The 15735-nt window shown below is 44.3% G+C and overlaps 1 protein-coding gene across 1 annotated transcript in view; it reads right to left on the bottom strand.

Moving 5' to 3' along the window:
- Positions 1-15735, bottom strand: part of LOC126457318 (succinate dehydrogenase [ubiquinone] flavoprotein subunit, mitochondrial) — a 101172-nt gene that overhangs the window by 65714 nt on the left and 19723 nt on the right. The window contains exon 3 of the mRNA XM_050093512.1: positions 5797-6014. Coding sequence (XP_049949469.1) covers positions 5797-6014 — 218 coding nt within the window. The remainder of the gene's footprint in view (positions 1-5796; positions 6015-15735) is intronic.

Consider the following 15735-nt stretch of genomic DNA (forward strand, 5'->3'; position numbering starts at 1 on the left):
AGTACAGCAGTTGTCAACCACTTAGTTTTCTACTTTTATATGACTTATGAAGGCATCCCACTGCCTGTGGTAAAAATAAGTTCATCAGCATACCCAGATACGGGATCAGTTCGCAGACACCTTAGTGAATTTTCATTGTTATTACACTTACAATATCAGATGTCAAGGAGGTACCATACACATGTATAGCTGTGATAAAAGAGTTACTGGGGAGAAACACGACAGATGGCCACAAATTGGCACTGACTAAAGATCGTATTATCACTTGTAACAAGTAATTGACTAAACAAAAACTCGGCCTCAGTGAGGTAATAGAAGCACAGATGTACTAAGTGAATTACTCACATGAATGAAAAGAAAATTCGGAAGGCAACACTGGACTGCCAACTAAGAAAATATGCAACCCACAGGTGATAAGATCATATTTGCATGGAATTCTGTTGCATAATACAATAGGCTGAAGATTGCAGTGATATACAGTAGATACTAACCCCTATCGCCACTGCCATTTTTTCTTGTTTGTATTTTGGTCTGCTTTCACTGATAGCTAGTGGTTGTAAACTTACAAAGCGGCCTCTCTTTAGCATGGACTAGGGGAGGCCATGAAGTTGGGATCATCGATTTATTTCAAACTTTGTACACCTTTAGTAGGCCACTAAAATAACATAATGTGCATGTAGTAAAATGCACTGAAATTGAAATGAGCATTTGGCGTCATTGGTCAGAAGGCCCCTTACGGGGCACGTCCGGCCACCTTGGTGTAGGTCTTATTACATTTGACGGCACATTGGGCGACTGTGCACCAGATGGGAATGAAATGATGATGAAAACACCACCACCCAGTCCCAGAGTGGAGAAAATCCCAGACCCAGCAGGGAATCTAACCCGGGCCCCTTAGGACAGCAGTCCATCATGCTTACCATTCAGCTATTGGAGCGGACAGTAAAATGCACTACTCTGGCAATACTGAGAAAATTGCAAGAGAAGTTTTACAGATCTATTGTGTTACCGATGCATCTGCCCGTATGTGCCAGATGTTTAGAGTTCATAGTGGCCAAGGGGTTAGCATTCGAGCTTAGTCAGACGAACATGTACGGGGTGACAGTTTGACTCCTGCTTAAAACCATTTTTGTAGCTCAGGTGTAAACCCTGTGAGATTCAAAAAAATTTGCATCTCCACTATTTGTTCTTGCTACATTAGCAGTGTCTCGCCACTATGCAGGTTAACTGCCATATAGGGCCTTCCTCTGTCTGCATCTCAAAGTGTCAAGGTGTAAATTAGTTCCGCACATTTAAGGAATTTCGCAAATCACAACAGGCATACATTTTCGGGAAAACTCTTTGCATTTCTTCATTTACCTGTTGATAGTTTTAAATATGTTTCTTCTAATAATCAAATTTGATTAAAAACTGTAAATAGTCAAATAACATGCAATTCACTGAAACTTCATGCAAATACAAGTGGTTTTTTAAAAAAATTATATTATCTCTCAAATATTAAATAAAATAATAATATGACTAGTGATGAAAAAATATACATTAAAAATTAGTTCTAAGCAGGAGTCGAACTGTTGCCTCATACATGTTTGTCTTGTGCAGCTCGCACACTTACCACTTGACTACCATGAACTAACATCCAGCACCTACCCACAGATACATCAGTTACATAATAGATGAGTAAAACTTCTCTTGCAATTTTCGCGGAATTGCCAGGACACCTTACCACTAGCACATTATGTTGTTTTAATGACCTATTAAATGTGCACAAACTTTGAAGTAAATCTGTGATCCCAATGTTAAGACAAGATAAACTAATCAAAAATTCTGTGATACCTTCATGCAAAGGAATGGACTGAACACTTGCCAATCAGATATTGGATTTCAGCATATTCTGGAAATGAGGGGTTGAGGTACTTATCTACACCCACACTCTACAAGCCACCATACAGTGTATTTCTAAACACCACTGTTCCCCCGTAGGCAATGTTTGCACCTACTAAATTCCCATCTGAGTTCAATAAACACCTCTGTAGTACTTGCGTACTAACTGAACCCACTAGTACCAAATCTAGCAGCATGCCTCTGAATTGCTTTGGTGTCTTTCTTTAATTAGTATTGGCAAGGATACCAAACACTCGAGAATGGATCTTTCAGTGTTCTGTAAACCAATCTCCTTTTAGGTGAGCTATACTTTACTATAATTCTTGCAATAAACTGAATTCAATCATTTGCCTTCCCTACTATCTTTCTTACATGCTTGTTCTATTTCATAGATATTTAATTGGCATGACTGTCAACCAGTACACCACAAATAATGTATTCAATTGTTGCAGGAACTCTTTCCTACTTATCTACATTAACATGCACTTCTCAACATTTAAAGCATGCTGCCATTCATCAGATCAAATAGAAACCTTGTCTACATTGTTCTGTATTCTATATAATGGAAGGAAACATTCCACGTGGGAAAAATTATATATAAAAACAAAGATGAGGTGACTTACCGAACAAAAGCGCTGGCAGGTCGATAGACACACAAACAAACACAAACATACACACAAAATTCAAGCTTTCGCAACAAACTGTTGCCTCATCAGGAAAGAGGGAAGGAGAGGGGAAGACGAAAGGAAGTGGGTTTTAAGGGAGAGGGTAAGGAGTCATTCCAATCCCGGGAGCGGAAAGACTTACCTTAGGGGGAAAAAAGGACAGGTATACACTCGCACACACGCACATATCCATCCACACATACAGACACAAGCAGACATATTTAAAGACAAAGAGTTTGGGCAGAGATGTCAGTCGAGGCAGAAGTGTAGAGGCAAAGAAGTTGTTGAAAGACAGGTGAGGTATGAGTGGCGGCAACTTGAAATTAGCGGAGATTGAGGCCTGGCGGATGACGAGAAGAGAGGATATACTGAAGGGCAAGTTCCCATCTCCGGAGTTTGGATAGGTTGGTGTTGGTGGGAAGTATCCAGATAACCCGGACGGTGTAACACTGTGCCAAGATGTGCTGGCTGTGCACCAAGGCATGTTTAGCCACAGGGTGATCCTCATTACCAACAAACACTGTCTGCCTGTGTCCATTCATGCGAATGGACAGTTTGTTGCTGGTCATTCCCACATAGAATGCATCACAGTGTAGGCAGGTCAGTTGGTAAATCACGTGGGTGCTTTCACACGTGGCTCTGCCTCTGATCGTGTACACCTTCCGGGTTACAGGACTGGAGTAGGTGGTGGTGGATATGCAGTCTCCCATCCTTCATCAAGGACACCAACCACTTCCTTGAACGCCTGGAATCCTTACCCAATCTGTTACCCCCGGAAACCACCCTTGTAACCATTGATGCCACGTCCTTATACACAAATATTCTGCACGTCCAGGGCCTCGCTGCGATGGAGCATTTCCTTTCACGCCGATCACCTGCCACCCTACCTAAAACCTCTTTCCTCATCACCTTAGCCAGCTTCTTCCTGACCCACAACTTCTTCACTTTTGAGGGCCAGACATACCAACAATTAAAGGGAACAGCCATGGGCACCAGGATGGCCCCCTCGTACGCCAACCTATTCATGGGTCGCTTAGAGGAAGCCTTCTTGGTTACCCAAGTCTGCCAACCCAAAGTTTGGTACAGATTTATTGATGACATCTTCATGATCTGGACTCACAGTGAAGAAGAACTCCAGAATTTCCTCTCCAACCTCAACTCCTTTGGTTCCATCAGTTTCACCTGGTCCTACTCCAAATCCCATGCCACTTTCCTTGACGTTGACCTCCACCTGTCCAATGGCCAACTTCACACGTCCGTCCACATCAAACCCACCAACAAGCAACAGTACCTCCATTATGACAGCTGCCACCCATTCCACATCAAACGGTCCCTTCCCTACAGCCTAGGTCTTCGTGGCAAACGAATCTGCTCCAGTCCGGAATCCCTGAATCATTACACCAACAACCTGAAAACAGCTTTCGCATCCCGCAACTACCCTCCCGACCTGGTACAGAAGCAAATAACCAGAGCCACTTCCTCGTTCCCTCAAACCCAGAATCCCCCACAGAAGAACCACAAAAGTGCCCCACTTGTGACAGGATACTTTCCGGGACTGGACCAGACTCTGAATGTGGCACTCCAGCAGGGATACGACTTCCTCAAATCCTGCCCTGAAATGAGATCCATCCTTCATGAAATCCTCCCCACTCCACCAAGAGTGTCTTTCCGCCGTCCACCTAACCTTCGTAACCTGTTAGTTCATCCCTATGAAATCCCCAAACCACCTTCCCTACCCTCTGGCCCCTATCCTTGTAACCGCCCCCGATGCAAAACCTGTCCCATGCACCCTCCCACCACCACCTACTCCAGTCCTGTAACCCGGAAGGCGTACACGATCAGAGGCAGAGCCACGTGTGAAAGCACCCACGTGATTTACCAACTGACCTGCCTACACTGTGATGCATTCTATGTGGGAATGACCAGCAACAAACTGTCCATTCGCATGAATGGACACAGGCAGACAGTGTTTGTTGGTAATGAGGATCACCCTGTGGCTAAACATGCCTTGGTGCACAGCCAGCACATCTTGGCACAGTGTTACACCGTCCGGGTTATCTGGATACTTCCCACCAACACCAACCTATCCAAACTCCGGAGATGGGAACTTGCCCTTCAGTATATCCTCTCTTCTCGTCATCCGCCAGGCCTCAATCTCCGCTAATTTCAAGTTGCCGCCACTCATACCTCACCTGTCTTTCAACAACTTCTTTGCCTCTACACTTCTGCCTCGACTGACATCTCTGCCCAAACTCTTTGTCTTTAAATATGTCTGCTTGTGTCTGTATGTGTGGATGGATATGTGCGTGTGTGCGAGTGTATACCTGTCCTTTTTTCCCCCTAAGGTAAGTCTTTCCGCTCCCGGGATTGGAATGACTCCTTACCCTCTCCCTTAAAACCCCACTTCCTTTCGTCTTCCCCTCTCCTTCCCTCTTTCCTGATGAGGCAACAGTTTGTTGCGAAAGCTTGAATTTTGTGTGTATGTTTGTGTTTGTTTGTGTGTCTATCGACCTGCCAGCGCTTTTGTTCGGTAAGTCACCTCATCTTTGTTTTTATATATAATTGTTCTGTATTCTTCTACAGTCACTCAATGACAATCTTTCCTATACATTACAGCATCACCTGCAGTCACAAGACTGCTGCTCATGCTAATCTATTAGATCAGTTATGTATATAGAGAACAATAGTGGCTCTATTACATTTCCCTGGGGCACTCCTGACGATACCCTTTCATCTCTGATTAACACCCATAGTGAACAACTTACCAGGTTGTATTACTTTGTCAATAATCCGCAGTGGGGCAGTGCGTCAAATGCGTACCAGAAACCTAAGAATATGGAATCTGCCTGTTGCCCTTCATCCAATATCTACCTAATGTTGACTACAGGTAATTAAATAACTGACAGAAGGTAAGTAAATGATGAGTGCTTGGATTAATTACTAATGAGTTCTGAAGAACTGGGAGGTGGAGAGACATGAAGAAGGAAAAGGAAGAGGAAGAGATGGAACTGCACTCCTGGGAGAGAATCAGATGACTATTCTGCAAGTGCAACGTTCCTTTCACTCATGGGAGAAATAGCAACAGTCTGCATTTTGCATGTACAACAAGTAGCCAACTGAGCGCTTTCTTGTCATATGAATTAGCAGTGCATATGCATCTAAATTATAGCGCTTAAAGGAAATGCTGATCAAACTGTGTGAACTGAGAAGTATTTATAAACAGAAAAATTATCTGCTGTTGGATGCTCACATATGCCACTGCCAGTTGTCTTCCTCCATGTTCCCCAAGGCAGCATTGATACCACCTTGGGCAGCTACAGTATGTGAACGGGTGGGAAACAGTTTTGTAATGACAGCTGTTTTAAATCCTTCTGCAACCAGTCCAAATGCTGCCCTGAGACCGGCACCTCCTGCTCCGACGACCACGGCATCATAAGTGTGGTCTACAACAGGGTATGATCCTGAAATCTGTAAAATACAGAACAGCAGATGGACTTGGCATGAGTAACAATTAGTATGGTGAATAACAATATACCCACTGTATGATACAAAGTGTAAAATACACTTGCTGCCAGTACTAAAGATATATGCATAACACCTACTGGTATCTTTGTTTCTTGAGTTTTGTACAGGTATTTTTATCAGTTGTTAGATGCCATAAGCGAGGACTCAAATGAGAAAGTATTTTTTGTTGTTATCAAAAATGTTATCTAATGTACAATTTCTCATATGTGAAATGTTTTTAAGCTGCATGCTTTTAATCACCAACTATAAAACTACTACCAAAACACTGGTGTCTTATGGTGTCACTCATGTTCACTCTGATGCAGTTACTGAATCTGTTATATGCTAGAGTTGACAACCTAACTTAATTTTTCAGGGCAGTCAGGATGAAATAGCATAAACCTACACACACACACACACACACACACACACACACACACACACACACACACACACACACACACACACACACACACACACAAAAACCACTGCTTCCCAGTCAGTATTGTTTCTAATAAATTATTCGGTGAGCACCCAAGTAACCTTAAGTCTTAAAATAGCTGGTATATTAACACAAAACACAAAGCAATACAAGGTGCGTCCAAGTTAACACACCTCCAAATTTTCTTCTCATACACCAGTCACATGAAAATTTGAAACTTCCGTCATTTCTCCATGTAATCTCCCTGTGGCCATACACATCTTTCACAATATTGACGCCATGATTCCAGAGCCACTGTGAACACTTTTAGGATTCTGGTTTACCCACAGGAAAATTGCTGATGCAATAGCGGCACAGCCAGTGAGTGTGTGACCATGGAGTGTCTCTTCCATAATTGGGAACAGCCAGAAGTCATTGGGAGCTGGTCATGTGTGTAGAGAGGATGAGAAATCACTTCAAAGTTGTCACGAAGAAGTTGGAGCGTCACATTAGCCTGGTGCACTGATTTGATGAAAAGGGCATGTATGCAGCCTTCTCCATACTTTTTTCATGCCATGCTGGAAGGAGCTTGTTCTTAAAAACATCTTGGTAGGTTGCACCAGTCACTGTAGTGCCCTTTGTAAGGTGATGTGTAAGGATTACTGCTCCAGAACTTGGCCACCATCATTTTTTCAGCACTGGTGTTAACCTGAAAATTTCTGGGACCATGAGTATGACTGCTTCCATTGGTCTGACTGGTGCTTCATTTCAGGATTGAAAAATGTCCAATTCATTTCCACAATCAATGAAAAGAAAGTACATCTACATCTAGAAACTTACTCAGCAACCCACCGTACGGTGTGTGATGGAGGGTACCTTGTGCCACTACTGTTTCCTTTCCTGTTCAACTCACAAATCGAGCGAGGGAATAAACAACCATCTATAGGTGTTCATATGAGCTCTAATTTATTGTATCTTATCTTTGTGGTCCATATGCAAAATATATGTTAGGGCAGTATAATCATTCTGTAGTCAGCTTCGAATGCTCGTTTTCTAAATTTTCTCAAGTGTTTCTCGAGAAGAAGTTGTCTTTCCTCCAGGGATTCCCATTTGGGATCCTGAAGCATCTCCATAACACTTGCGTATCATTCGAACATACTGGTAACAAATCTAGCAGTCTGCCGCTGGATTGCTTCAGCATTTTCCTTTAAGCTGACCTGGTATGGGTCCTAAACACTCTAGCAGTACTCAAGAATAAATCACATTGGCGTTTGCATGTGGTCTACTTTACAGATGAACCTCTCTTTACCAAAATGTTCCCAATAAACCTAATTCAACAATTAGCCTTCCATTCCACAATCCTCACACGATCATTCCATTTCATATTGCTCTGCAATGTTATGCCCACCTATTTAAATGTCCTGACTGTGTCAAGCAGGACACTACTAATGCTGTATCTGTCCATTACAGGTTTCTTTTCCCTGCTCATCTCCATTAACTTACATTTTTCTTCATTTAAAGCTAGGTGCCATTCATCACACAAATTAGAATTTTGTCTAAATCATCTTCTATCCTCCCACAGTCATTCAACTTTGACACCATTCCATACATACATCATTAGCAAACTATCACAGATTGCTGCCCACCCTGTCCACCAGATCATATATGTATTCAGAAAATAATAGTGGTCCAATCACACTTCCCTGGGGCACTCACGATGATAGCCTTGACTCTGATTAATACTCACTATCGAGGATAACATAATGGGTTCTAATGCTTAATAAGTCTTTGAACCACTCGCATATCCGGGAACCTACTCCTTACACTTGTACCTCGTATGGAGCCCCTTAGGGATATGGCAACTAAGGACGGAAGAAAGCTGAAGTGCACTCCATGTGCTTACCAGGGGCACTCATCCAAGATATGGAAAGGGTCCTTCCGGATGCCATGAAGGGTACAGGGTGCAGCCAACTGCAGGTGGTGGCTCATGTTGGCACTAATGACGTGTGTCGCTATGGATTGGAACAGATTCTCTCTGGTTTCCGGCGCCTATCTGATTTGGTGAAGACTGCAAGTCTTATTAGTGAGATGAAGGCAGAGCTCACCATCTGCAGCATCGTCGACAGGACTGACTGCGGACCTTTGGTACATAGCCGAGTGGAGAGTCTGAATCAGAAGCTCAGACGGTTCTGTGACTGTAGGCTGCAGATCCCTCGACTTGCGCTATAGGATGGTGGGGTTTCGGGTTCTGCTAAATAGGTCAGGTGTTCACTACACACAGGAGGTGGCTACATGGGTAGCACGGGCTGTGTGGCGTCAACTGGGCGGTTTTTTAGGTTATACAGTCTCAGGAAAGATAGAAAAGGGCTCCAGTCTCAAAGGATACAGGGCGAAGAAACAACAAGAATCGACCAAGCAACAGTCGGTACTGTAGTTGTAAATTTTCGTATCTGTGTTGGAAAAGTACCAGGGGTTCAAGCGCTGAGAGACAAAGTACTGAAGCTGAAATCATTATAGGAACAGAAAGCTGGCTAAAGCTGGAGATAAATTCTGCCGAAATTTTTACAGAGGCAGAAACCGTGTTCAGAAAGGACAGATTAAATAAAGTAGGTGGTGGTGTGTTTGTGTCTGTTGGTAGTAGTTTATCTTGTAGAGCAGTTGAAATAGATAGTTCCTGGGAATGACTATGGGTAGAGGTTACACTCAACAGCCGTACCAAAATAATAATTGGCTCCTTCTACCGAACCCCCGACTCAGATGATATAACAGCTGAACAGCTCAAAGAAAACTTGAATCTCATTACAAATAAGTACCCCACTCACACAGTTCTGATTGCTGGAGACTCCAATCTACCCTTGATTTGTTGGCGAAAATACATGTTCAAAGCCGGTGGTGGACAGAAAACATCTTCCAAAATTGTACTAAATGCTTTCTCTGAGAATTACTTTGAACAATTAGTTCATGAGCCTACATGAATTGTTAATTCGACCTCTTAGCCACAAATAATCCTGATCTAATAGAGAGAGTCTTGACGGATACAGTTATTAGTGAACACAAGGTCATTGTAGTGAGGCTCAAAACCATATCGACCGAAACCACTAAAAATATACACAAAATAAATCTATTTAAAACAGCAGATAAAAATTTGCTTGCTGCCTTCCTAAGAGAGAGTCTCCATTCCTTCCAAGCTAATTATTAAGTGTAGACCAGATATGGCTCAAATTCAAAGATACAGTATCGACAGCAGTAGATAGATTCATACCGCATAATTTAATAAGAGACAGGGCTGATCCACTATGGTACACAAAACATGTCAGAACACTGTTGCAGAAGCAACGCAAAAAGCATGACAAATTCAGAAGAATGCAAAATCCCCAAGACTGGCTAAGTTTCAAGGAAGCTCCGTATTTAGTGCAGACGTCAATGCGAGATGCTTTTAATAGTTTCCACAATGAAACATTGTCTCAAAATATGGTAGAAAACCCAAAGAGATTCTGGTTGTATGTAAAATACAGCAGTGGTAAAAAACAGTAAATACTGTCACTGCACGATAGTGATGGAAATGTTATCGATGATGGTGCCACTGAAGCGGAGTTACTAAATACAGTTTTCCATAATTCCTTCACGAAAGAAGATAAAGTAAATATTCCAGAATTCGAAACCAGAACAGTGGTTAGTATGAGTGACATAAAAGTAGATATCTTAGGTGTTGCAAAACAACTCATATCGCTTAAGAAAGGCAAGTCTTCGAGACCAGATGGTATACCAATCAGGTTCCTTTCAGAGTATGCAGACACAATAGCACCTTTCTTAGCAATCATATACAAACACTCACTTGACGAAAGGTCTGTTCCTAAAGACTGGAAAGTAGTACAGGTCACGCCAATATTCAAGAAAGGAAATAGGAGTAATTCACTGAATTACAGACCCATATGACTGACCTCAATTTGCAGTAGGATTTTGGAGCATATACTGTACTCGAAAATTGTGAATCACCTTGAAGAAAATGACTTACTGACACATAACACACACAGATTCAGGAAATATCGTAATGAGTGCTGTCGACAAGGGATCTCAGAGCGATCCCATATTCCTAGATTTCCAGAAGGCTTTTGATACCGTTCTTCACAAGCGACTATTAATAAAATTGCGTGCATATGGAGTATCGTCTCAGTTGTGTGACTTTTTTTCTTCCTTTTTCTGTGGGGTTTTACAGCGCAAAACATCTAATTTCAGAAGTGCCCAGTATAGGACCATAGAATGCTGGAACCACGAGGGTAAAAAACCGTTGCGAGGTCCAATACAAAAAGGAAGAAAAACAAATCTAAAACATCAAGACGTTACAGAAGAGTATCTAAAAGACGTCAACAAGACACCACAGTCACCAGGTAGAAATCAAGTCTCTTTTGTCATTTTACTGCTTTTTTTTAAAACTTACGTGAGCCAGAGCTCGCACATAATCTGCTAAAATGTCCGGCAAAAGGGGGAGGCAGTCCGACCCTGAGATGTAAGTGGCTAAAATAGGGGCAAAGGATCAGGCAATGTCTGTCTGTTAATGGCTGGCTACAGAAAGGACAGCTGGGTGCAGGGTCACCATTCAACAAGTGGCAGTGACTAAAGCAGCAGTGTTCTATTTGCAACCAAGCTAACATTACTTCGTCATGGCGAGACGGCCAGGAGGAAGTCTAGCAGGCTGTTGGGAGAGGTTTGACTTCTCCGAGTTTGTTCCCATGAAGGGAACACCAATGGTCATGCCAAAGTGACGTGATACACCGATAGAGAAAAGTACAAATGTCTTCCAAGGAAACAGAGTAAGAGGTGGGCCGACCGAGATGGACTCTGGCCTTGGCTGTAGCATCAGCAGCGTCATTCCCGAGCACTCCAACATGGCCAAGAACTCACATGAACATCACTTGGGCTCCCCCATATGGGAACAAATGGAGGCAGTGCTGGATTGGTCGAACGATAGGGTGGACTGGATTGGGATCATCTAGACTCTGAAGGGCACTGAGGGAGTCAGAGCAGATCACACAGCGAGTGTGCTGGTGCCTCCGGTCGTTGTGAACAGCCCGATAGAGGGCAAAAAGCTCTGCTGTAAAAATTGTGCACTGCTCGAGAAGCCGGTATTGAAACGTATCAGCCCCGACGACAAAAGCACAAGCCAACACCTTGGGCGGACTTGGAACCATTAGTGTACAAAAATATGCTATCGGCAAGTTGTGAGCGAAATTTGAGAAATTCACAGCGACAGGTCAGCTCAGGAGTTGAATCCTTCGAGAACGAGCTGAAGTCAAAACGAACACAAACCTGTGTCTGAAGTCAAGGTGGTGAAGGGCACTCACCCATTCAAAAAGTGGCAAGAAGTGTGAACTGCAGCTGCTGAAACAGGTGACGAAAGCAGATGCCGGAAGGCCGCAGAGAAGAAACGTACATCTCATACTGGCGGTCAAGAATGTCATCAAAAAAAGGATTAAAGGTTGGGTGGCCTGGCGTGGAAGAAAGCCAACACGCATATCTACTGAGTAGGATGTTGTGTTGGTATGACAATGGGGCAGCTTCTGTGTAGAGGTTCTCAACAGGGCTAGTACAGAAGGCACCAGTGGCGAAACAGATCCCCAAATGATATATTGTATTTAGAAGGCGTAAGATAGACATATGTGCAGAGGAGTAGACAATGCATCCAAAATCCAACTTGGAATGGACAAGAGACCAATAGAGGCAGAGGAGGACAGTCTGCTCAGCTCCCCAAGAGGTACCACTCAATACATGAAGGACATTTAGGGACCAGGTGCAGCGTGCAGCCAGGTAGGACCAACTAAGTTTCCTATCGAACGTAAGCCCTACGAACTTCGTTGCATCCACATATGGGAGAGCATTTTGGCCCAGTCGCAAGAATGGTGGCAGAAATGCCTTGTACTGTCAGAAGTTGAAACAAATGGATTCGGTAGCAGAAAAGCAGAAACCATTTGTGACACTCCAAGAACGAAGACGATCCAGACAACGCTGAAGACACAGTTGCAGAAGACATGTCCACTGGGAGCTGCAATAAATAGCTAAGAGCCAGAAACGCCAGCTGGAAGGCAGTCCATAATGGGGTTGATGGCTATGGCGAAGAGGATGACACTCAGTACGGAGCCCTGAGGCACCCTGTTCTCCCAAGAAAAGGCGTGGGATAAAGAGGAACCCACATGTACTCGGAAAACTCGGTCTGCTAAAAATACCCGGATGAAAGTGGGAAGACGACTGCGAAGGCCCCATGTGTGCATAGTATGTAGAATGCCCGTCCGCCAACAGCTATCATAAACTAACGCTGCTGGTAAGGGACTCTGGACAATAGCTGGAAGGAAGAGAGTTATCTTTACCAGGCTTAGGTCGGGGAACAATAATAGCTTCACGCCAAAGCATGGGAAATACACAGTCAGTCCCAATACGGTCGTAGATATCGAGGAGAAAGCATTTTTCGGCAGGAGGAAGATTCTGCAGCATGAGGATGTGGATTGTATCAGGCCCAGGAGCAGAAGACCTGGATGAGGAGAGCACGTTCGAGCTCCCTCATCGTAAAAGGAGTATTGTAGCATTCTCGATTCAAAGAGAGAGAAGAGATTGCATGAGACTCCTCCACCTGTTTCTGAGGAAGGAAGGCAGGATGGTAGTGGGTGAGGCTTGAAACCTTCGCAAAGTACTGGCCCAAAGCGTTGGAAACATCCACAGTGTCGACTATGATGTTTCCCGCCACAGTCAGACTAGGGATTGGGGAGTGGGCGGAAGTTCCAGAAAGCCGGCGCAGGTCACCCCAAACGAGAGAGGACGGAGTGAAACTGTTGAACGAGCTAGTGATGGGAACCCAGCATGCTTTCTTGCTTTCCTTAATAGTGTGATGGCACTGCACATGTAGTTACTTGTAGCGGATGCAGTTCGTGAATGTAGGATGACTGAAAGGCAGAAGAGCCAGACGGCTGCGAAATTGAGGTAAGCAAGAAATCTTCCCGGGAGTAACCCATTTTGAAATGATGGTTCGTTGGCTGCGTTGCAATTTTGTTCGCTGGTGAGGGCGAAGAACGGGTAGCAGAATCTACTGCCCGGGAAGTGGGAGACAGAGTTTCTGCTTGAAGGCGAGGCGACTTTGCCACCACTGAACTAAACTGTAAGTCACAAGTTTGTGTAGCCATGTTTTTTGTGGGACAGGGAGAGGTTAACATGGTGCTGTAGCTTCCAGACGAAGGGATATTTGGTTTACAGCTCACCAACAGTTTCCAGGCAACAGGAAATCCGTATCTCCTGAACAGCCCGCTCGACTTGATAGACGGGACAAGAACGAGAAGAAGCAGTACGTTCTCCATGACAATTAATGCAGCGGGGAGAAAGAGGAGGACAGGCACCCTTGTGTGCATCCCTGCTACAAGTGACACATCTGGCCACGTTTTTACATGACATGTTGGTATGATTGAACTGGTGGCATTTGTAACACCTCAACGGATTGGGAATGTAAGGGCGCACAGAGATGACTTCATAGCCTGCCTTGATCTTGGTAGGAAGCGTGAACCGATCGAAAGTCAGGAATAATGTGCGAGTGGGCACCTTCTTCATAACTCGAACAGCAGTAATGCCCTGATCCGAGAGATAATTAGTTAATTTGTCCTCCGCCAAGCCATCCAACAGCCGGGTGTAGATAGCACCACAGGACGAGTTAAGCATCCGGTAAGCCTCCACTTCTATAGGATATTTGTGGAGGGTTTGAGCCTTGAGTAGTTTCTGGGCCTGGAGAGGACTATTAATTTCCAAAAGCAGCATTCCATTGTGGAGCCAAGAGCATGACTTTACAGGGCCGGTGATGCCATCCACGCCTGTCTGTATAACAAAGGGGTTTACAGAAGCAAAAGTCTTGTTTTCATCTAAACGTGAGACTGCTAGATATCGAGGCACAACAGGAAGAGACATTGAGGCAGGAGCCTCATTCCACTTTCTTTTACGTGAAACACTCAGAGAAAGAGAAGGAAAATCAGTCATTGGGAAGAAGTCCCCCATGATTGCCAGTGTCCCCGATGGCGTGCTCCTTCCTGCAGGGGCCCTCCAAAGGGGAGCCTCCCGCCTTAGATGATTGTCCACATCTTAGGTCACACCTCTTGAACGACAGACCGAGGGACCATTCGGCAGAGGAGGAAGGTAAAAGCTCAGGCAATCACCACTCCCTGGGCCTGGCATGTACCAGGGGGTACGTGAGGGGCCTGCATGCCAACCCGGGGCTGGGAATTACCCATTACCCAGACTCCTGTTATGTGTCAAATGCATGGGTGGCCATCAGGCACACACAAGGAGGAGAAGAAAAGATAAGAGGGAAAGGAAGAAAGGAAGGATGGCCTCAAACACCACAGCGGAGGAAAAGGAGAGCAGAACAAGGAACAGGCAAAGAGGAAACAGGGAAAGAGCAAAACGAGGAAAGGATGATACAGGGAAAGAACAGTACAGTACAGCACAGGGAAAGAACAGTACAGTACAGCACAGGGAAAGAACAGTACAGTACAGTACAGCACAACACAGGGAAAGAACCAAGAGAGAAGAGACCTACAAGTAAACCAACAAAAATGAGCTTCAAGAGCCCATGGAAGCACGAGACATCTCCCCAAGAGAGGGGAAAAAGGACAGAAGAAGAGGAGACAATCAGCACTGAAAGAGAAGTGGTGCTACAAGGGCTGGGGCCCCTTGGTCGCCAAGCACTTACTCACCAAAGAGCGGTGAGCCCCCTGGTGGTGGTGATGGTGGTGGTGGTGGTGGTGGTGGTGGTGGGGGGAGTTGTGTTACTGGAGTCATGATTTCCTCTCAGACAGGTCACAGTTCGTAGCGATAGACGGTAAATTATCGAGTAGAACAGAAGTGATATCTGGCGTTCCACAAGGTAGTGTCATAGGCCCTCTGCTGTTCCTGATTTCCATAAATGATCTAGGTGATAATCTCCCCTTAGATTGTTTGCAGATGATGCTGTAGTTTGCTGTCTAGTAAAATCAGACGGCCAATTCCAATTACAAAATGATCTAGAGATAATTTCTGTATGGTGCAAAAAGTGGCAATTGGCACTAAACAAAGAAAAGAGCAAGGTCATCCACATGGGTACTAAAAGAAATCTGATAAATTGCACAAATCTAAGGGCTGTCAATTCAACTAAATACCTAGGAAATACAATTATGAGCAACTTAAATTGGAAAGGACACACAGATAATATTGTGGGGAAGGCGAAACAGAGACTGCGCTTTGTTGGCAGAACACTTA

The sequence above is a fragment of the Schistocerca serialis genome, chromosome 2 (assembly GCF_023864345.2).
Source record: "Schistocerca serialis cubense isolate TAMUIC-IGC-003099 chromosome 2, iqSchSeri2.2, whole genome shotgun sequence".
NCBI classification, from domain to species: Eukaryota; Metazoa; Arthropoda; class Insecta; order Orthoptera; family Acrididae; genus Schistocerca; species Schistocerca serialis.